General features: G+C 34.6%; 2 protein-coding genes across 2 annotated transcripts; both read right to left on the reverse strand.

Annotated features, from left to right (window-relative positions):
- Positions 1-839: 839 nt before the first annotated feature.
- LOC103501583 (reactive Intermediate Deaminase A, chloroplastic-like) lies at positions 840-16,751 on the reverse strand. The gene is made up of 6 exons (XM_008465190.3): positions 16,354-16,751; positions 2,825-2,940; positions 2,551-2,595; positions 2,398-2,471; positions 1,690-1,739; positions 840-1,148 (listed from the first exon to the last, which is right to left on the reverse strand). The coding sequence occupies exons 1-6, from the start codon at positions 16,535-16,537 to the stop codon at positions 1,054-1,056; spliced, it is 564 nt and encodes a 187-aa protein (XP_008463412.1). The 5' UTR covers positions 16,538-16,751; the 3' UTR covers positions 840-1,053.
- On the reverse strand, positions 12,918-16,339 carry LOC127149781 (uncharacterized). Its single transcript, XM_051085685.1, has 2 exons — positions 13,425-16,339; positions 12,918-13,242 (listed from the first exon to the last, which is right to left on the reverse strand). Exon 1 carries the CDS (start codon positions 15,462-15,464, stop codon positions 14,817-14,819), a length of 648 nt encoding a protein of 215 aa, XP_050941642.1. The 5' UTR covers positions 15,465-16,339; the 3' UTR covers positions 12,918-13,242; positions 13,425-14,816.
- Positions 16,752-24,236: the final 7,485 nt, after the last annotated feature.

Consider the following 24,236-nt stretch of genomic DNA (forward strand, 5'->3'; position numbering starts at 1 on the left):
ACTACGACCTAGTTACTAATATTTACAAACATTGTCAAAAGTTTTTTATTGGGCAATCTTTTGTTTTTCCTCTTTTTAAAAACTTAAAATAAATCGATAAAATTGTGTATTACAAAATTTTAACAATTAACTTTTTTTTATCATGTTTAAGCATTAACCATTTAACACAATTTTTATAAATTTTTGCAAAGAAAATTTTCTAATTTTTATAATGTTATTGTTGCAAATGTATTTTTGTAATTTATCTTCCCTAACAAGCTATATTTCTCATTTTGTTTTAAGTGGATTTTTCAATTTTTCTTACGTTATTTTTGCAGATGTATCTTTTGTAATTTATTTTTTCTAACAAGTCATATTACTAAATTATTTTTTTGCAAAAATAGATTTTTTCTAATTTATTTTTCCTAACAAAAGTTAATAGATGATTTTTCTGGTGGCATAATTAATAATTGTAAAATATATAAGAACCCCTAAAAAAGTGAGGAATAGTAACATAGAAAAAATGGAGTAAGGAATATCGAGAGGAGAAAGGGAAGTTAGAAATAATGATAAAGGAGAAAAAGTAGAAGTAGAATAATCCTAATTCTAATCCTACGATTATAATAATCTTGAGACCAAATATGAAGTGAGCTAAAATAGCCTACTCCACTCCTTCATAGTCTGAGGACCAAGTAACTCCTAAAGTGTTCAGCTTTCGAATTTTCCAGCATGTATACGTTATTTATATATATATATATATACTAATTAAATCTTGAGTGTTCGGCTTTCAAATTTTGCAGCATGTATACATTATTTTAATATTTAATTTATTTAACATTTTTTGTAAGAAGGCATTCATGTAATCTCATCAATCAAAATGGTTTATCTAACTTTGATTTTCAATGGTAAAAAGCACGTTTAACTTTAATGTTCATGTCAACCACTTACGATACTATAACAAGAAAAGCCTAAGTGAAAACAAGAGCCAGAATTCCTGTGCTGTGATTGATATCTCCATTTTATTAATTTACTCTGTCTTGAAAACTGGGGTACCTGAAATTAGGTCAGAGGCCTTCAAAGTGTAGCGATGCATTCGATTTCGACCTTAGCATCCAAAGGCAATGCTGCAACCTGATATGTCGACCGAGCTGGAGCAGGGGACGGAAAATCTACAATAAAAAAGTAGCCAAGAAAACAAAATCATCTCAACTTGAGCAGTAGCACGTGTGCATTCATGCAAATTTACACACATTTTGACTGATCTTAGAAGATAACCAGTTTGACGTTACAACATTTAAATGTCAAGAAAACTCAAACAATATTAAATCCTAGGTAGTTGACTACCATAGATAGTCCTTTAACGAGGTCATGCCCTCTCTTTATCACTAGGTCAACCCATGAACAACAAATACATTTATATCTACCTATTGGAATCCGACCACAATAATTGACCCAAAAGAAAACTATACATCAACGTATCAAAGTAACCAGCAAGTACGCCAGGTAAATTGTTGCAAAGGAAAGTTCAATTTATCTCCAAGTAGAATCTCATTCGTTGAAATTTTAATTTCCAAGTTCACTCATTTTAACTATACTCTAGAAACTAAAGTTGAACCGTAATGGAGACGGAGAGATCATACAGACGTATCTAAGGTACAAGCTCAGCATTTGATAACAGAGAGATTAGAGGTTCAGTTTAGCAAAACTTACATTTACCATATATCTCGTTAACTTTCTTGAAATCCTTCAGATCAGCCAACCTGCAAGAAATTTGTGAAAGAACTGAATAAGAATAAAAATATGGGAGTTTTTCTGAGAGATGTTTTCATTACTTTTAGAATAACTATTTGATTGAAAACAATGTCTATAAAATGTCTTCTAAAAGTAGTTGTCTCATAACAGATGACAATATTTCTTGCAATAGGTTTAAAGTATATTTTTGTACATAATCTTCCATACCCATTCTTTTTAAGTCCCCAATTTCAAATGTTCTAGTCCCCACATTAATTTTCAGTTATATTTATTATTTATCGAGAGTCTATCCATTTTGAATACCTACAACTACATATGACTTACTACGTGTTGAACTAGCTTTAAAATACTTATTCACGCCAACATCTACACATCGAGTAAAATGGCAAAAGGTATACTTTGTCGACTTTCTGTTGAATAAATTATACAAAATTAATAACAAAGACAGATGATATTTATTACAAAGTTGAAAGGCTAATACAAAAGGTTTGATAAGTAGAATAAAATTGAATCTAGACACTCAGAAAAACTTGTAAGTAGTTGTGGTTGGGTAGACAAAGACATAAAACCATTTTTTGAAACAACTACTAAACAATTCCCTAGTTCTCAGATATCAACAGAGCAAGGATATTATGGTCATCAAGAAAAGAGGCCAAAATTCCATACATAATAGTCGTCTTAACCACAGAAGAATAGCTGGCACCTCCAGCTTTCAATATTTCGCCCATATTTTTCAGGACCTGTCAATTTCATTCACTCAGATTTTATGATATTCAGCTCAAAGGTGATACGAGAAGACACCATAATCAATGGACATACCTGCTCCGTTTGGTCTTCAACGTTATCTGAGACAAATTTCCCTGTCTACATTAGAACATAAAAACACACTCTATTAGGCAACTTAAAAACGTGCACATACAGAAGCCCACTTTAACATTATGTTTCTGCTTTCAATATTTCATTACAAATATTAGAAATGAAAACTATTCAACCTTTCAAGCTATGCTCGAGTCAGCATCCAAAAACCCACATAATCTACACACTCATAAGCACAATCAAATAGAAAATAACAATAACAATTAGATGAAGCTACCTCAGGATTTAGACCTAGGACACCAGACACAAAGAGAAGGTTGTTGGCTTTGATAGCCTGAGAATATGGCCCTAATGCCGCTGGAGCCTTGTCAGTCTGAACAGCTTCCTTGATACCTTCCACACAAGAAGTTGATATTACGTGGTGGACCAGGTGATTATGGATCAGTCATAAACACTCAACAGAAACAATTAGAAAAGAACAACTATTCAATTGTTCCCCCAAGGAAGAATCATCATCTACAACTATCCAAAACAGAACCTTTAAAGAACTATTTGCTCCAATACAACTACATTATGAATTTAAAAAAGCTCTCCAATTTTTTCATACGTTGTTTAAGCTGTTTGATGAAACTAAAAATTAAAACTTCCCATAATAATCTTCGATTTAATTAATCTTGTAGATCTAGGATGTCAGTGTGTAAGACCACCAATCATTCACAAATATAAAAGGAAAGGCAAGAATAAAAGGAAAGGCAAGAAGGTCATTACACAGGAGACAGACCTAGGAGAGAGAGTTGGAGAAAAGAATAATGCTGGTAGGGCCTGCGAATGATGAGGTATATAAATAGAATGTTTTAGGGATCGGTGAGGTTAGGTTTTATTATAGAAAAAGGCTGTTGTGTCTTCAGGGAGAAGCTGCCAGCCTTCTGTTAGACCCCCTGTTATACACCAGCATCGTAGAAGGGAGAAGAATGTAACTAACTCTTAAAGGTGAGTCGGTTAGTCAGAGGAACCACATATTAGGAATATAAATAGTAAGAGGAGAGAGAAGGTAGTGAGTTTTATTTGTAGGAGTTCTTCACTGTAAACTCTAGAGAGCAAGGATTGCGGTTGAGAGAGAGTTTTCTATCGAATTACAACTTGTAATTCGATTTACTTTTCTACATCGTAAGTGTTTACATTGAAATTCAATAAAATCCATTCGTTCTCTTCTTGAGAATTCTGTGTTGGATTTGAGATCCAACATATTAGTATCAGAGCACAAACATGGGGAAGCCGAAGAAGATGGCCAAAAAGTTCGAGGAAAAATTCGAATCATTGGACCAAGAAGTCTCGGAGATGAAGGTCTACTTACAGAATTGGTGATGGAAGAAAAGTTGTCAACGATCATGAAGAACATCGAACGACTGAACGTGCAGAATGAAAAACAGCAGCAACATCAGCAAGCCCTGATGAAAAACTTGGATCGATTGAGTTCGAAAGCCAATAGTCAACAACAGCAACACCAGGTACTTATGAAATACATTGAAAGTATCGTTAACGAAAAATCGGTTACGACTTCCGATACGGAAGGATCTTCCAGCAGATCGAAGGAAATTTGCGGGAAAAAGGTTGAAGGATTTTCAATAAGCGACGAACCGATAGAAGATACGAAGAAAGACGCGAAGGAAGAAGAAGATAAGATTGTCGAGCGGAACAAGTTCAAAAAGTTTGAAATGCCTGTTTTCAACAGAAATGATCCAAATTCGTGGTTGTTCCGAGCCGATCGTTATTTTCAGATCCACAAACTACAAACTTGAAGAAGATGACCGTTTCTGTAATCAGTTTCGATGGACACGCGCTTGACTAGTACCGAACCCAAGAAGAGCAGGAAAAATTTAACGATTGGGTGGATTTGAAAAGAAGACTGTTGGAGCAGTTTCGATCGATCAGAGAAGGATCATTATATGGAAGATTTTTTGCGATTAAGCAAACTTCAACAGTTGAAGAATATAGAAATTTGTTTGATCGATTAGTAGCACCATTAACTGATCTTTCAAACAAGGTTTTGGTGGAAACGTTCATAATGGTTTGTTTCCATGGATTCGAGCCGAACAAGTTGGATTGCCTCAAATGATGCGTTTGGCTCAAAAGGCAGAAATCGAGGAGATAATCAGGAAGGAAGCCAATCTATCCGGATATTTAGGAGGAAAGTATCTGTATAATCCGGCAAATTATAACAAACCTAATAATGGTTCAAATTCGAACGAAGGAAAGGCAGGGGAGACAATTCCAATGCGAACGATTACTTTAAGGAGCTCGGCGAATGGAGAACTCAAGAAAGAAGGCCCGAGTAAACGTTTGTCTGATACTGAATTCAAAGCAAAAAGAGAAAAAGGCTTATGTTTTAAATGTGATGAGAAGTACTACTCGGGGCACAAATGTAAAGAGATCGAGCACGGGGAACTAAGAATGTTCATGGTACGTGCTGATAATGTGGAGGAAGAGATTATAGAAGAAGACTATTATGAACAGAAGGAGTTGAATATGTTCGAGATGGAAGGAGGAGTGAATGCGGTGGTAGAGTTATCAATTAATTCAGTGGTGGGCCTCACGAACCCGGGTGCTATAAAGGTTAGAGGAATAATACATGGAGAAGAAGTTGTTTTCTTGATAGATTGTGGAGCTACCCACAATTTTATATCGGACAAGTTGGTGAATGACTTGAAATTACATACTAATGAAACCTCCCATTATGGGGTCATCCTAGAGTCGGGGACTGCTATTAAAGGGAAGGGTGTCTATGAGAACGTGGATGCAATATTAGGTACGCAATGGTTGTACTCATCGGGGGTTACGGAGATGGATTGGAGGAACTTAACGATGACTTTCATTCATGAAAAGATAAAGTGGTGATCAAGAGAGATCTCAGTTTGACAAAAACCAGAGTAGGCTTGAAAACGCTAATGAAATCATGGACAATTAGATCAGGGGTACCTGGTAGAATGCAGAGCATAGTGTAATGCTACCCAAAGAAACACTTGTGGAAGAAGCTAATAATGTACCCCAAGAAGAGCAGAAAATGTTGGCTAAGAATGATAATGTTTTTGACTAGCTAGAGAGATTACCTCCGAGGAGAGCCATAGAGCATCATATACACTTAGACAGGGACTGATCCGGTGAATGTAAGACCCTATAGGTATGCATTTCAACAGAAGGCAGAAAAGGAGAAGCTTGTTGATGAGATGTTGTCTTTAGGAATCATACAGCCGAGCAATAGTCCATATTCAAGCCTAGTGTTGCTAGTAAAGAAAAAGGATGGAAGCTGGAGATTTTGCATGGATTATCGCGCCCTCAACAATGTGACAATGCCAAAGAAGTTCCCTATTCCTATCATTGAAGAATTATTTGATGAACTTAATGGTACAAATCTATTTTCTAAGATCGATTTAAAGGCTGATTATCATCAGATTAGAATGCATAAGGAGGATATTGAAAAGACAGCTTTTGGAACTCATGAAGGACATTATGAATTTTTAGTGATGTCCTTTGGCTTAACAAATGCTCCAACTACATTTCAGTCACTCATGAATTCTATTTTTCGATCTTACCTAAGGAAATTTGTCTTGGTCATTTTTTATGACATCTTGATATACAGTAGAGGAATAGAGGAGCATGTATATCATTTATAACTTGTGTTAGAACATGTATATCATTCAATAAAATTTACTCATTCTCTTCTTGAGAATTCTGTGTTGGATTTGAGATCCAACACCTTCTCTAAAGTGCTGCGCTATTTTGGTGCGCTCTTTGCTTTTTCTCTTGTTACTTTCCTTGTATGAACTTTTGGTTAATTGAATATAAGCAATATCACATAGTATTGTATCTGTTTCTGCCTTTTGTTGGGATTATTGTTGTTTTTAAGAGTGAAATCCTAACAAATTGGTATCAAAGCCAAAAAGTATGGGGTAGTGACGAGATTGATGGCTAATAAGCAAATGGAAGAGAGGCTGGAAGGTACTGAGAAGGAAGTGTTGGGTCTGAAAGAGATGATGCTTGGCTGAAGAAAGCAGTTGACAGAATGGTCGATGACATGAGGGAAACCAGTTCTTGCCTACGGAGAGATGAGCTATGTACTTCCAATGGGTTAGTGATGAAACTAAAAGGGAAGATGGGCAATTCGGAAACATCTACAGAAAATGTAGCGGGGACAATTGACTGAAGCAAGTACAAGAAACTCAAAATATCTTTGTTCGTCGGTGAAAACCCAGAATCTTGGGTATATTGTGCAGAGCATTTCTTTTAGATTAATGACTTGCCTAAAGCAAAGAAAGTTAAAGTGGCGGTTGTGAGCTTTGGCCAAGATGAAGTAAATTGGTTTAGGTGAAGCAACAATCGAAAAAAGGTGGAATCGTGGGCAGCTTTGAAGGAGCGGATGTTCCACCATTTTAGAGACAAAGGACAGGGGAGCTTAGGAGCAAGGTTGATGCAAGGTTGATGCAAGGTTGATTTGAATCACTTACAATGACTGTAAAAAAAAAAGTTAAAACTATCCGGCCCCTCAACCTGACATGGCTGAGAGTGTACTTTATGGATGCTTTTGTAACTGGGTTAGAACTTTCTCTGCAAGCATAAGTAGTGAGCAGATACCCACTAACCTTGGAGGCATGTATGAAGGAAACTCAATTAGTAAATGACAGAGACTTGGCCTTGAAACCGGCCGTAGTAGAGTTGAGTAATCAAGGTTTAGGAGGAACTGCAAACCAATCCTCAAAGAAGATAGGAGGAACTGAAAAGGGGAACACAAGTAGCAAAGAATTACAAATGAAGCAAATAACCATTCCTATTAAAGGTAACTACCAAAAAGGGGAACCACTGGTGAAGAGACACTCTGATGCAGAATTTAGAGCGCAATTGGATAAGGGGCTGTGTTTTAGATGTAATGAGAAATATTCTCATTGACACCATTGTAAAGTCAAGGAGAAGAGGGAACTCGTGCTGTTTATAATGAATGAAGAGGAAGGGGAGGATTGACAGTGGGGCCCACCAAACCTTGGTAGACAAGCTAGGGCTAGCAATTGTCAAAGGTACTGCTTTCACGATGACTATTGGGGATGGATCAGACCAAAGAGGAAGAGGGTTTATGCAAGAGGGTGGAAGTGAAATTGCATGAGTTGACCATCATTGCTGACTTCTTGGTAGTAGAGTTAGGAAGGGTAGATATCATTTTGGGAATGTGATGGTTGTGCACCATGGGCTTTATGGGAATATATTGGCCAACCTTGACAATGTCATTAGCCAATTATTTTAAGAGGGTACTCATCACTAATGAAGGCAAAGTGCTCTCTTAAAACTATCACTAAAACATGGGAAGAAGAAGACCAAAGTTTCCTCTTAGAATTCCAAAACCTCGAAGTGGAGGAACAACCAATTTGGGATGAAGAGTCGATAAAGGGGAAGAAGATCTTCCAATGATTAAGTTCCTCCTCCAGCAATATGAGGATATTTTGCCCCCCACCCCCAACTGGACTACCACCCTAGAGGGAAGTTGATCATCGCATTTTAACTATACCAGGACAGAGACCTATTAATGTAAGGCCTTATAAATATGGACACCTTCAAAAGGAGGAGACTGAGAGACTGGTGGATGAGATGTTGCAAGCCAAAGTCATTAGATCGAGCCACATCCCTTATTCGAGTCCAGTTCTATTAGTAAAGAAAAAGGATGGAGGATGGCACTTTTGTGTTAACTATAGAAGATTAAACCAAGCCACCATCTCAGATAAATTTCCAATTCCAGTGACAGAAGAACTCCTAGATGAATTACATGGGGCAACCATCTTTTCCAAATTGGACTTACGCACGGGGTATCACTAAATCAGAATGAAAGAAGAGGATGTGGAGAAGACTGCCTTTAGAATGCATGGACACTATGAATACTATGAATTCTTGGTGATGCCATTTGGGTTAATTAATGCTCCACTGACAAAGCTCTTACAAAAGAATGCGTTTAAACGGAATGATGAGGCAATGGAAGCTTTTGAGCAGTTGAAAAAAACCATGGTTTCCATTCCAGTTTTAGCATTGCCAAATTGGTCATTACCACTTGTTATTGAGACTAACGCATCTAGGATAGGTTTAGGAGCAGTTTTGTCACAGAATGAACACCCCATTACCTACTTTAGCCAAAAGCTTCCACCCAGGGCCTAAGCAAAATCAGTCAATGAAAGGGGGCTAAAGGACGTGGTCTTAGCAATCCAAAAATGGAGACGTTATGTACTAGGGAAGAGATTCACCGTCATCTCAGATCAAAAGGCACTCAAGTTTCTGTTAGTGCAAAGAGAGGTACAACCTCAATTCCAAAGATGGTTCACCAAGTTACTAGGCTATGACTTTGAAATTCTATACTAGCCAGGTTTACAGAACAAAGCTACTAATGCCCCATCAAGATTAGAACAAACCAAGGAGCAAACAACAGACATAACTGAAATGACTACACCCGGGGTCATTGATATAGAAGTAGCGTTGAAGGAAGGTGAAAAGGATCTTTTTGAAGTTGTCAAGAAGAATCTAGAGGAAAATACCAAGTACCATTGGTTGAATGATAGGCTGCTTTATAAGAGGAGATTGGTGATTTCTAAACACTCATCGTTGATACCAACACTATTACGCACTTTCCATGACTCCATATTAGGACACTCCAAATTCTTAAGAACATACAAACGAATGAATGGGGAGCTTCATTGGGAAGGGATGAAGATTGATATAAAAAACTACGTGGAACAATGTGACATTTGCCAAAGAAACAAGACTGAATGCAGCCTGTTCCATTGCCAGAATGTCTACGGATTTCGTGGAGGGTCTACCTATGTCTGGGAATGTGAATGTAATCATGGTGGTGGTGGACAAGTTAGGAGTATGCCTACTTTGTGACCCTAAAGCACATTTTCTCAGCAAAGCAAGTGGCCGAAACCTTTATAGACAGAGTAGTAAGAAAGCATGGTGTACTTAATTCTAGTATTACTGACCGAGACAAAATATTTTTAAGCAATTTTTGGAAGGAGCTATTTACCACTATGGGCATTACTTTAAAAAGAAGCACACCCTTCCATCCTCAAACGGATGCCCAAACTGAAAGAGTCAACAGATGCCTTAAAACATTCCAAAGATGCTTTTGCAATGAACAACCCAACAAGTGGCACAACTTTATCCCATGGGCAAAATTATGATACAATACCACATTCCATGCATCAACAAAAGCTACTCCATTCCATTCCAACTAGTGTTCGGCACCACCCCCTTCGATTTCGTATGGAGAAAAGAATCACCAGATAATGATGTGGAACACTTAAACATCAGTGCTTTGAAAGAGAATCTGAATGTGGTACAGAATAGAATGAAGAAGCTGGCTGATTTAAAAAGAAGAACGGTGCAGTTTGCTGTGGGAGATGAAGTTTACTTGAAACTAAGACATTATAGGCAGCGTTCTCTTGCAAGGAAAAGGAGTGAAAAACTGGCACCAAAATTCTATGGAACTTATGAAATAGTGGAAAAATTGGAGAGGTAGCCTACCCTTTGCAACTCCCATCTAAAGCAGTTATCCACAACGTGTTCCACGTATCTCTGTTGAGCAAGCTAAGACAACAGCAACAAGTTCAAAATATGCCACGTGAGTTGACCAAATAATTTGAACTGCAATTAAGGCCAAAACCATGCTGGAAATACGTCCGAGCAAGGAACTGGGTGCAAATGGATGGTTGGTCAAGTGGAAGAGTCTACCGGAGAGTGAATCCACATGGGAGTCAGCCTACCAAATGAACCAATAGTTTCCCACTTTCACCTTGAGGACAAGGTGAATCTGGAACCCCAGGGTACTGTAAGACCACCGATCATTCACAAATATAAAAGGAAGGCAAAGGACATTACACAGGAGACTGACCTATGAGAGAGTTGGAGAAAAGAATAATGCTGGTGGGGCCCGCAAATGATGAGGAATATAAATAGAATGTTTTAGGGATTGGTGAGGTTAGGTTTTATCATAGAAAAAGGTGGTTGTGTATTTAGGGAGAAGTTGCCAGCCTTATCTAAGGTGCTGGGCTATTTTGGTGAGTTTTCTTTGCTATTTCTATTTTGGTGAGTTTTCTTTGCTATTCTCTTGTTGTTTTCCTTGTATGAACTTTTGGTTGATTGAATATAAACAATATCACAGAGTACTGTCTCTGTTTCTGCCTTTTGTTGGGATTATGCTAGGATTCTACCTTAAGATAATATAATAATCCTAACAAAAGGTCAAAAACAGAGGCAGCACTCTGTATTATTTATATTACTTAACAGAATAAGAAGTCACAGGATGATTTCAGCAAGAAAATAACCAAGCAAAAATATAAGAACATACCTAGCACCTTAAAGAGGGCTGTAAACCTTTTCCTTAAGCTGCAGCAACTTTTTACACAAAATAAACCCTCCCTACGCAATCCCTGTAACATTTTATTTATATCTCTCCTCTACATGTGGGCCCCACCTATCAAAATCTTTTCACCAATCATTTCTCCGTCATTTATTTGCTGGCTAATGACCTTTCTGCCCCTCCTTTTATATTTGTGAATGATTGGCGACCTAACAATACCTTTGGGCTCCAAATTCACCTTGTCCTCAAGGTGAAACGTAGAAAATTGTTGGTTCATCTGGTACACCGACTCCCAAGTGGCTTCACTCTCTAACATGCCCTTCCATTTGACTAGCCATTCATTAGCCCCCAATTCTTTGCTCACCATAACTGTTTCTAGCCATAGTTGTAATTCAAACTCCTCTGTCAGCATTGGTGGCATATGTTGAACTCGCTGCTGTTTTCCAAGCTTTAGCTTCAATTGAGACACATGGAAAACGTTGTGTATAGCAGCTTCCGATGGGTGGTAGGCAACCTCTCCAATCTCCTCTGTTATTTGACAGGTCCCATAAAATTTGGGAGCAAGTTTTTCACTCCTTTTTCTTGTCAATGAGCGTTGTCTATACGGCTAAGCTTCAAGAAGACTTCTTCTCCCACTTAAATTTCATTTATCTTCTTTTCAAGTAAGCCATTTTCTTCATTCGATTTTGAGCTACAATTAAATTCTCTTTCAAAGCATTGATTGCCAAATATCTTCCCTTGAGCAGCTGTTCCACTTCATTGTTGGAAGATTTTCTATCTCCATAAGAAACCAAAGGTGGTGGTCTGCCAAAAACCAATTGGAACGGTGTGGCCTTGGCTAAAGCATGAAACGTGGTATTATACCACAATTCTGCCCATGGTATATACTTATGCCACCTATTAGGTTATTCATTTCAAAAGCATCTCAAGTAGGTCTCCAAACATCTATTGACCCTTTCAGTTTGCCCATCTGTTAGGGGATGGAAAGTTGTACTTTTTTTCAAGGTAGTGCCCATAGCTAAGAATAGCTCTTTCCAGAAATTGCTTAAGAATATCTTGTCCCGATATGTGAATGATGGACTTAGGGATGCCATGTTTTCTCACCACACTGTCAATAAACATTTTGCCACTTGTTTAGCTGAAAAGGGATCTTTCAAGGTGATAAAATAAGCATATTTACTCAGTCTATCCACAACAACCATAATGACATCAACTCCCCCAGACATTGGTAATCCCTCCACAAAGTCCATTGACCAATCTTCTAAAATGTGCTCGGGTAGTGGAATGGGTTGCAACAGACCTGTTGGCCGAGTAGATTATGTCTTGTTCCTTTGACAAGTATGACATTGTTCCACATACTTTTTGATATCAGCCTTCATCCCTTCCTAATGAAGTTCCCCACTCATTCGTTTATAAGTTCTCAAGAACCCCAAGTGACCTCCTAAAATGGAATCGTGGAATGTATGTCGTAGACTGGGTATCAAGGTTGAATGTTTTGAGAGCACCAATCTACCTTTGTATAGGAGTGACCATTCACCCATTGATACTTGGTATTTTCACTTGGTTTTTTCTTTATGGCCTCAATAATTTTGTATAATTTAGGGTCCTCCACTTCTTTTATCACCACTTATAAGTCTACAATTCCCGATGTTTTCATGACAGCCAATTCAAGGGGTTGTTCAATCCTTAAAAGATCATCAGCAACTTTGTTTTGTAGCTTGGTTGATATAGAATCTCAAAGTCGTATCCCAATAGCTTAGTGAGCCATCTTTGGAATTGAGGCTGAACTTCCCTCTATTCCAGTAGGAATTTAAGAGCTTTCTGGTCTGAAATGATTGTAAATTTCCTCTATAGGTAGTACCTCCATTTCTGTATTGATAGAACCACAGCCATTAACTCCCTCTCATAAGTCAACTTAGCCTGGGCCCATGGGGCTAATTTTTGGCTAAAGAAAGCTATGGGATGTCCATGCTGTGAGAGTACTACCCCAGTACTACCCCCAATAAGCATCTATTTCAGTGACAAAAGGAAGTGACCAATCAGGAAGGGCTTAGACAGTGATGGATATCATGGCCTTTTTCGGACTTTCAAAGGCCTCTATAGCTTCCTCACTCCACCTGAAAGCATTCTTTTGTAGGAGTTTAGTCAATGGTGCAGAAATTTCCACATATCCCCTTACATATCTTCTATAATAGCCGGTTAATCCCAGAAACCCTCTTAGCTTTGTCACATCTTTGGGTTGGAGCCAATTCATCATCGCATGTATTTCTCTTTATCTACCTCCACTCCCTTACTCGAAATTCAATGGCCTAAATATTGTATCCTTGAGTGAGCTATGACACATTTCTTACAATTCACAAACAGTTGGTTATCCCTAAGTAATGCAAAAACCATCCCCAAGTGATTTTCATGCTCTATCATGTCTGAGCTATAAACTAGGATATCATAAAAAAGAAACTAATACAAAACGCCTCAAAAATGGTCGAAATACCTGGTTCATCAATGATTGGAAGGTGGTTGGGGCATCGGTTAGCCTAAAAGGCATAACCAAAAATTCATAATGTCCCTCTTGTGTCCGGAATGTTGTCTTTTCCACATCTTCTTCTCTCATTCGAATTTGATGATAACCCAACCATAAATCCAGTTTGGAGAAGATAGTTACACCGTGAAGTTCATCTAATAGTTCCTCTATGACTAGTATTAGGAATTTATTAGCCACTGTAACTTGGTTATGCTTTCTACAATCAACACAAAACCGCTATCCCCCGTCTTTTTTCTTTACTAGGAGAATCGGGCTTGAGCAGGGATTGTGGCTTGGACGGATTACCCCTACTTGCAACATCTCAGTTACCAGCTTCTCGATCTCCTCCTTCTGAAGGACACACATTAATTGTTTTCTACCTTGGTAGTGTAAGAATACAGTGACCAACCTCTCTTTTTGGTGGCAGCCCGGTAGGAGATGCAAAAATGTCTTCATATTGTTTAAGGAGAAATTGAATCATAGGTAGTTCCTCTTCCTCCCTTTTTTCCCAGCTCTTCGTCATATTTTGGTTCCTCCTCTATTTCAAAATTCTGTAGTTCAAGCAAGAACCCCTGATCTTCTTTCTCTCATGTCTTGGTAATGGTTTTCAGAGAGCATTCAGCCTTGATTAATCCAGAGAGCACTGAGCCATGGAGGTCACTGTCAATGAAGGCCAATGTATGTCCATAAAACCAGTGGTGCAGAGCCACTGCATTCCTAAAATGATATCAACTCTCCCGAATTCCACTGCTAAGATATCTGCAATGATAGTTAGCTTGGGTAGCTTTAACTCCACCCTCTTGCACAAGCCTCTTCCCTTTCGATCTGTCCCATCTCCAATAGTTACCCCAAAGGCAGTTCCTTCAACAATTATTTAATTGAGTTCCTCCACTAAGGCTTGGTGTATGAAATTGTGGGTGGCTCCACTGTCAATTAACACCACAACTTCCCTTCCTTTCACCGATCCCCTTAGCGTAGCTCGACAACTTCTTCTTCTACTTCTATTGCTACTCCTTCTTCTAACCCTTCTTGTTCATTAAAGATTAACAGCATTAGTTCCCTTTTCTCTTTCACCTTGCAACGATGCCCATGGGAGTATTTCTCATTACACCTAAAGCAAAGCCCCTTATCCAACCGAGCCCTAAATTCTACATCTGAAAGTCTCTTCACTAGTGGTTCTCCCTTAGTGTAATTCCCCATGATGGGAATGGTGATCTGTTTCATGTTAAACTCACTCTTCCTTGGGTTCCCTTTATCACTTCCCCCTGGATTTTTATTAGGTTGGGATTCTGCCCCTCCTGGCTCAGAAATCCCCAATTCTGTTCGTGCAAATTTCAAAGCCAAGTTTCTATCATTAACCGATTAAGCTTCTCTCATACAAGCTTCCAACATTTGAGGATATCTACTGAGTACTTCTGCTTGTAAGGTTGGTTCTAATACAGTCACAAAGGCATCCGTCGCATCCATGAGCACACTCTCAGCCATATCGGGTAAAGGAGTCCAATAGTTCACAAATTTCTTCACATAATCATTATAAGACCCATCTTGCTTAATACGGATCAATCTAGCCCCTAAGCTTCTATATCCAGTATCACGAAAATGCTCAAACATTCTTTCTTTCAGATCTCCCCAAGATTCTACTTTTGTACAGTTGTTACTCCATTTATACCAATCTACTTCATCTTGGCCAAAAAAGTGTTCAACACAGTACACCCAAGATTCTGGGTTTTCTCCCACGAACATAGGCATCTCAAGTTTCTTATACTTGCTTCTGTCTGCTGTTACTATTCCATTGTCCATCATTGTCTCCAAGTCTTCCATCTTTCCTTTCCGTTTCAATGTTGACCCATCAGATGTGCACGATTCATCCTTGCACCTATGGGTGTTGCTTTCTCTCATGTCTTCGGCCATTCTTTCGACAGCCTTCTTAAGTTCAAGCATCATCTCTTTCAAACCCTGAACTTCCTTTTCTGTTCCCTCTAGTCTATCTTCCATCTTTTTGTGAGCCATCAAGCACGTCCCCACCCCCAGATTTTCAGGCTCTGATACCAATTTGTTAGGATTCTACCTTAAGATAACACAATAATCCTAACAAAAGGCTAAAGACAGATGCAGCACTCTGTATTATTTATATTACTTAACCAAAATAAGAAGTCACAAGATGACTTCAAAAAGAAAATAACCAAGCAAAAATACAAGAAGATACCGACCACGTTAAAGAGGGCTGGAAACCTCTTCCCTAAGCTCCAGCAGCTTTTTACTAAAAAAAAAGCCTCCCTGCAGCAATTCCTATAACATTCTATTTATATCTCTCCTCTACCCATGGGCTCCACCTGTCAAAATCTTTTCCCCGATCATTTTTCCATCATTCATCTGCTGGCTATTGACCTTTCCGCCCCTCCTTTTATATTTGTGAATGATTGGCGGTCTAACAGATTATTATTGTTTTTAAGAGTGAAATCCTAACACAGTGCTCGAGTTGTTCCCCACTAATTATTCCCACTCATCAAACGCCCCAGAGATTATGTGAGAAATATATCATTTTATAACATCTTCAATACTTGCAAGTAGGTTTCTAAATTCAAGATGAAAATAACTCAAAATTAGCGGTACATTTCGAACAAACTACAATAATTTTCCAATATGACAAATTTTCTTACTTAGAAATGGGAGGAACGTCAATCAACAACATTCCCTCACCAAGCTTAAACCTAATCGCATAGAAATGCCCTATTTCAAAATTTCTATAACTATTCAGCTGAAACACAAAATAAACCCTACAAAATCCATCGAGATTTCCGCAAATGCAAACAGAGAAAAGTAATCGACAATCCGCAACAAAAAATTGATCGAGGAGCGACTAGAAAGCGAAGGAAAATGCAGAAAAGTGAGAGCGTACTAGAACTGGTGGAAATGCCGAGGGAGGCGAAGGGAATTTGACGCTTGGAAGTTGAGGAAGACCGCCACAAGGTGGTTCCGGCCACCGATACACAACCAACGCCGACGGCCAAGGGAGTCTTGGAGCGTAGTGCAGTGACGTCGAACGCCGGCATGTGAAAGGACCGAGTCGCACACCAAGCCATCGCTTATCTCCCTGATCGTCCCGGTGTAGGTGTCCTCACTCTTCGCACTCAGCAGCTGACTAACCAGTGTTTGGTAATACCATTTATTTTGGCTAATCTATAAAAAGATATGTAGATGCTGTATACGTATACCCTATCGCATTTACTTTCTTTTTAATACAATAATACAATGAGGCTAGGAGGCTAAGGCAGGGATCTTCATTTAACCCAACCCTATTCCATGGAGCGTTGCAAAATCAACAAGTACGTAATACAAATAAATATACACTTTAATTTCATAATCATCCACGTACAAATACGAATTTTGAATAGATTTCGACTGTATTGTCCTCAAACCCCTACCAAGGTGTACAATTGGATCCCGACTCGTTGATCGATCAACGAGATCCTTGTCTTGGATCTCTTAATGTCAGATAACACAAGACATTCCAACAAACAAGTTGGTGAATTTTCGATATCAAAAATGGGAGATGAAGTGGGAAGATTTCCTCGTTAAGGATGGAGATGGAGATTACATTGTCTAGCCACATCTTTGCTCTGTCTCGTATGTGTGTGTATATGTATATATATTCTTATTATAATTTAAAAAATAGAAGAAAAAAATTCTTCATAAGAGCTTGATTCCCCAAATTTTGGGTGGGGAAATCTTTGCTTAGACTTTCGTGAAGAATCTCACAAAGATGGAGAATGAAATGAGTAGTGGAGTCAGGTGATGGAAAAGTCATCTCTAGGTTCTAAATTTAAATTATAGACGTCTTGGTCTCGAACACATGTCGCACAAATTAATTAAGTTAGCTTTCATGTAAATGGTTCAAAAAATTTCTTTATTTTAATATAAATCTTTTATTTCCGAGTTAAAATAACAACTCTAACCTTTTATAAATATTTGTAAATATGTAAAAAGAAAAAAACAATTTTAAGTGTTGTTTGTTTATATGAAATGAGAAAGTTTTATGTTATTTAGTGATTAAAGGTTGTTTGACATGGAAATAATAAAACCTAATTAAATGAGAATGTTATTTGTCGTAGGTTGCATAAAGTAAGGTCTAAGTCCAACAAACTACAAAGAACAAAAGCTTATGTTAAGGTCTATGAGTCGATAATTTTCCTTATCTAAGGCCTAAGTCATTAAGTTAAAAAGGCGTTCAATGTCATATTAGATAGCTTTTATAAGTAATTTTATGCACAAACATAAATAATCGAGCATGTGTCATGGTCATTATTTGTGAAATAATCTAAAATATGTAAAAAAAAAAAAGAAAAAAAATCAAAATTTGAATTACTATGTCTGTTTTTATTTCATTAGTAAAAAATTGTTAAAAACATGTCTAAGATGGATTTACAATTGGGAAGAGTTAGAATTGTGTCCATGTTGCGATTGAAATACAATTGCAATCTACAAAACCAAAAAGTGTTCAAATTTGTCGGGATTGTAGGTTTTTTTTTTAAAGTTAACCAAAATCATATAAAACTTTCGTTATTTTCGTCCACGATGATTAGGAAATATCTACAACGTATTTTTGTGGAAACTCTAGCCCTTGGAAAAAGGTATCGTTTTCATACCAAAGATATATAGGATGGATAAAATTGAAGAATCAATCAAACTCAAGCTCCTATAATTTAGTGATTTTTTTATATTTTCATTTGTTTGTTGGAATGCTCTAAGGAATTGTTGTTTATGTTCCTCTTTCATCTTATGAACTTTTCCTTCGAGTGCTTTATTCTGAAGTGCTATTGCTCATCTCAAAAGAGTGGTCTTAGCTAGATTGAAAGACTTCTCTTGTTTTTTTCTTTTCCTTTTTTGTTCTTATGTTCTTGTACCTTTCACTTATAGCAGTTTAGTTTTAGATGTTAGCTACTATTTTTCATTCCTTTACATCGAAACATGTTTTTTAATTCTTTTGTATCCATTAGCTATGATTTCTTCAAATCCTTTATTTCTTGTGTATTTTAAATTTCATTTACTAAGATCCTTTTAAAGATTAAAACATATAGATAGTCTGGAAATGGATTAAAAGCTTTGTATGTGTCTCATTTACTTTTGCTCAACTCTTAATTTAAGTTTTCTTTTTTCTTTTTGAACCAACACTTAGGTTAGCTTGATTGTCTAGATTGGCATTGAAGAGATTGAATGCTAGTGGAAGCCATTGATCTTCTTGTGCATTCGATTATACATTTGAAATAAACAATAAAATACATAGAAAACACAAATACTTATATATCATTAATTCGAAAATAGTTACTGTTGTCTTTTACTTCAACATTTAAATGTGTAAGATATTTCAGAAAAAAAATTAAAATTAAACAGTTCCGAATTGAGTTCCTTATAAATGGGCGTTAATGTTTTACAATAGACAAAATGCATATCGCTAACGTGATGTGTTAAACATTGACTCAAGAAAAAAAGGAAAAAAAAAAAAACTAAGACCTAATCATTGCCATACACAAATGTATGTCCTAATTTCATTCAAAGTTTTATAAGCAAATTACTGAAACATGTATAAGAAAAAAAGTTATAGTAAATAACAAACAATATTTATAAAATATAGCAAGATTTTAGATTATGACAATGTTTTATGAGTGTCTATGAGAGCATTGATGGACATTAATAAAAGCATATCAATATCTATCACTTATAAAATCTAAAATTTTGCTATATTTTAGTTCATTTTTCTATATTTGAAAATGCTATGAAAAATCACCGCAAATATGATAGCTTTCAACAATAGTAAAGTACTTAAAAACAAACGCGTCAAATGACTAAGGTAAGAAGTATCTTTTATCATTTAGAATCCTACGATCTATCCTTAATTTTTTTTTTTAAGAATTAAACCATTTTTTAGCCTTTAACCACAATTTAGATCTTAATATTTAGTAATAACATTTGGTCATTGTATTTTCAAAATGAAAAGTTAAAGCAAATAGCATGTATAATTTATAAAATAAATTAAAAATATAACACATGGATAATATACTTGCCAAAATAGTAAATGGTTACTGGTCAACTAGTAATCTTTTTCAAAATGTCAGGTCTATCATTCAATGATTATTCTTGATAAGTTATCACTAATAGCAAGTGACAACACATTTCTCAAATCGAAAATTATCACCGATAGCATTTATCAGCAGTAGTTACTATTAATTACTATTTCTAATAGCTATAATAAATAATAACTTTCAATTTGAAAAAATTGGGAAGAAGTATTCGTACTATGATAAATAGAAAGTGATAACACGATTGATAGCAACAACTAATGATATTCATTGATTATAGCTCTGAACGTAAAAAGTAAAAGAAAAAAATGTACCTTCGAAGAGATTTGTCACTTAGAAAACTCGATTATTGTAAATTTTAAAGCACAAAATCGCATTATTATAAATATAGAGAATAAATCCAACTTTATTTTAGTTTTAATTATTGTATGAAAAAATGGAACATCTATATATATGTGTGTCAAGTCCGAAAATGAAATCCGTGTTAAAAACGCGTTTAAAGTTCTTTTACTCTTTTCAAAATGTTTACAAGGAAATATATATATATATATATATAAGGGATAGAGAAACTCACACGGTTTGCCGTGAAAGATGACAACTTCCACGTGGCCAAGTGGGACAATGATCTTTATTTATATATATATATATGCCAAGTGGGACAATGATCTTTATTATATATATATATATATATATATATATATATATATATATATAAATATTATAAAATTGGAGAAAAAGAAGAATGAGAGAAAAAATAAACATAAAAATAAGATAAATACAATGGTGGCAGAAACAAGGATATCACATGTACTGCATTTATTTGAATAAATCTATCTATAATCTCTACGACTTCTATTTATATTATTAGGTTGTGAGAATAATTATTACAAAATCAATATAAATAGAAAATAAGAAAGGAGACGGATGGAAAGGTTAGTGAATAATTTGTAAACTAGAGAGATTATGAACATCTAATAATATTCAACTCTAATTTAAAATATCCGTAATATATATACTAGCAATTTTTATTTAGAAATTTCAGTAAATCAGTTTCTACTACTTTTCTCAAAGTATGCTTAGTCTTTAAAAATAATTGTTTAATAAGATCTTATCAAAACTTTTAGAATAAAATATAAAAGATGTTTTTGAACTTTACATTTTGTATCAAAAATGTCTTCAAAGTTTAAAAAGATCTTTCAATTTGAAAGGTAAGTTCAAAAATACTTTTGTCGTTAGTTTTAAATCTAAATCAATAAAATTTTGTTTAAAAAATATCCACAAGCGTTCAAAAGTTTTGAAACTACCTCAATAAAATTTCAAAAAATATCTCTACCGTAAACCACACAAAAGAAAACTACAAAATAAAAAAAAAAGAAAAAGAAAGAAGAAAGAAGAAGAGGAAAGAACAAAAGGTAAATTAAAGTTCTTATTTTAAATCAAATTATAAAAAAAAAAAACCCTACGAAGTATGTCAAAGATGACTTACAATTTTTGTTTGTTTTCTAATAATGCTTTTCTCGAGATGCTTAGGAAAAAATGTGGAAAAGAAAATACAAAAAAAAAAGAAAAAAAACTAAAAAAATATAGAACAAAAATTACAAAAGAAAGAAGAGGAGGAACAAAGGCCTTTGACAAATAAATATAAATCAAATTAAAAGATTATAGGTTATTCTCGTAATTCACTTTTTTAAGGACTTTTTTTTTTTTGCTTCTTTTCTAGTCTTTGAGTTGATTTTGTTCTATCGATTTAGTTTTGGTTTTACAATTAGGAAGTTGAAGGAGAGGATATAAAAGGAAAGAAGAAAGAGATACATATCAGTAACTCTATATACCATTTAGAACTATCTTAAACATTTGAGACTTAATTTTGTTTTTTTAAAAAAACTACATAGATCAAATAGACATGAAAGTATAATTTGTTCGAATATTTTAAGTAAAAAAGGTTTATATTTGTAAATAATTAATTAATATTTGTATTTATTTTAAAATAAGATATGAAACGTGAAAAATGAGGACTAAAAATAGAAAAATGCCTAAGAAAGATGTGATAAGAATTACATCTCTGTCGCTGTCCCATTGGCAACCTCGAGTAGATATGACATAAATTTAATATTCATTATTAAATTGTCAAAACTTATATATTTTTTATTTAAAATACCATATTTTGTTTTTTATTTTTAGTTGCATTTTACATTCTTTAATTTGGGTCAATTTTACAATGATACTTTTTAAAAAGGGTAATTATAATAGGTAACAATTTTTAGAATAATTATTAAGTATGTAGCAATATTTTAAAAAAATTGCAAATATAGCAAAATCTATCCGTAATACACTTCTATCGTTGATAGACTCTTATGGTTTATCAGTGATAGACTCCTATTATTGATAGATTTTGACAGATTTTGCTATACTTGCAATTTTTTTAAAATGTTGCTATATACTTAATTATTTTGAATATAATTGCTAAATTTGCAACTATCCCTTTTAAAAACTATCACTACTATTATTATTTTGAAACATTAACTACTTTCTTTTTATATACAACCTTTTTTTTCTTTTGTTATTTTATTGATTTTTGTGAAAGGACTAAAAATATATATATAATAAAATATATCCAAACATTTATAAAAATAGTAAAATATTATTGTTAATTAGTAATATATCATTATCATCTAATCATGTATCACTAATAAATACATACATATGTTTATTAGTTTCTATTAAGGTCATTGTTATATTTTGTAATATTTGTAAATAACTTTTCGGTTTTTTCTTTTAAAATAATTACTCAAAATGAAATTTCGACCATATTCATTTTTTATTATCCACGTTGTTGTTTCACTTTTTTATATAATAATTCTTTTACTTGTTTCATTAAACTTTTTCAAAACCAACCAAAACACTATCAAAGATTTAAACCAAAACTTTAATTATTGGATTGGAAGAATGTTGAAATCGTGAAGAAGGGTTGATGAAAATTCAAAGGGGAGCGGATGAAAAATACTATTTTTTTTGTCTCCTATTTCTACCTCTATGTTAATTTTCATCCATCTAAAATTTTCTATTTAGTTTCGTACGAATCAAGTTAGAGATTTATCACAGAGAGAAAAATTCATCAATGTGGTATCCAACTTCTTACACTTTGATACTTAAGTTATTACAAAAATATTTAGCTCACTCATTACAAAAAACCTAAAGTTAGGTTATTTCTCTTGAAGATTTTCTACTCTATTTTGGGATGATTGAATGAGACTAGCTATTTATATGCCTTGACACATACCTCAAGTAGCATATAATTAACGATGACGATATTGATGACTTTTTTGATACTTGAGGTTGTAAGATGTCAATTTAGGTCTAGCTTGGTTATTTCGAAATTAGTATACTTTTACCAACTCGACTAATCGACCCAAACTTCAATGCATTGATATTTTCCTTAATGGAAACATATGGTCTCCTATGGCTTCTCTCAAACTCCTATAAACATGGACCCCTCTACATATCCTATTGTATATATGTTTTATGCCATTATCAAAAGTCATGTCAGACATTATTAAACCCATGACATATATTTGTACCATTCTCACTTTAAATTCAACTTTGTATTTAACAAATTTTGATAAAAATATTTTATTATGTCTTTTTTTATTAAAAAACACTCGGTAGTTTGTATTTTCTCCGATTTTTTACAAGATGTAGATCAAATATACAATCTATGAAGAGGAAAATCATGTCAATCATAATAGAAACATTAGTTATAAATATTTTTAGTTTTGGAAGGAATAAAATAGAAGTAAGAGAAAAATCTTTCTAATTTGAATAAAAAATTCTTTTAATAATTTTAGAAAAACATTGGTTTTTTTTTAGAAAAATAGAAAATGTTTAAATTATATTTTTACTCTGGACTTTTCTATTTCATTCCGTATACTATTTAAAAGCTCTACTAAATTTACGTATTCTCGATTAACCGCTTGATTTTTCTTCTAAATAGATTGGGTATATATTTGGAGAAGTATATCACTTTGTTTCATTTTCGAGTTGTTCCTGAGGTAACAAAATCAAGCTTTGAGTTGTTTCCAAAGATAACAAAATGACCCAAATATAAATTCTATTAATAATAAACATTAATAGATACCGATAAACTTCTATCAACGTTTATAGAAATCGACAGACTTGATAAATTATAAAATTTTGCTATATTTGTAAATATTTTCAACAGGTTCGTTGAAAGATTCACTTTTTAACTTCTGAAGCCGACCACCCTCGAATATTAAAGTTTATTGGAAGATACAAGCTTCTTTTTAGGCTCAAACTTAAAGAACATCACGTGCTTTCCATCAAATGTAAGTATTCAACCGAGATAGATTTGAAACAATTTTCCAACAATTTTATTTATTTTTCAAAAAGAAAGAAAAAATCTACTATATATCTATCTTAAACTATTTATGTCATTTCAACAAAACTCTTACGAACACGTTATTACACACAATCAAAGTCCCATTACATAAATCATTTAAAATCTAAGAAATGTTCTTTTTTAATATATGATTTTGCCAAATTAGAGAGAAAATGGAGAGTGTATTTGATATGATGTGCCAATATTGCAATTAAGACACTTAACATAAAATAAACCACACATGTAACCTTCTAATACATCAAAGAGTGTAATACTTCTAATTAATTGAGTTAGGTTGATGAAGAAAAT

The sequence above is a fragment of the Cucumis melo genome, chromosome 6 (assembly GCF_025177605.1).
Source record: "Cucumis melo cultivar AY chromosome 6, USDA_Cmelo_AY_1.0, whole genome shotgun sequence".
In the NCBI taxonomy this organism is placed as follows: Eukaryota; Viridiplantae; Streptophyta; class Magnoliopsida; order Cucurbitales; family Cucurbitaceae; genus Cucumis; species Cucumis melo.

Bases quoted from the DNA above. Each gene is read 5' to 3' on its own strand.
- LOC103501583 (XM_008465190.3), bottom strand. From the start codon at position 16,537: ATGGCTTGGTGTGCGACTCGGTCCTTTCACATGCCGGCGTTCGACGTC. The intron at 2,596-2,824 runs GTAGCTTCATCT...GTTCTAATGTAG, and splicing joins TCCTAGGTCTAAATCCTGAG to ACAGGGAAATTTGTCTCAGA. The intron at 1,740-2,397 runs GTATGGAATTTT...AATTTCTTGCAG, and splicing joins GTGGTTAAGACGACTATTAT to GTTGGCTGATCTGAAGGATT.
- LOC127149781 (XM_051085685.1), bottom strand. From the start codon at position 15,464: ATGGCTCACAAAAAGATGGAAGATAGACTAGAGGGAACAGAAAAGGAA.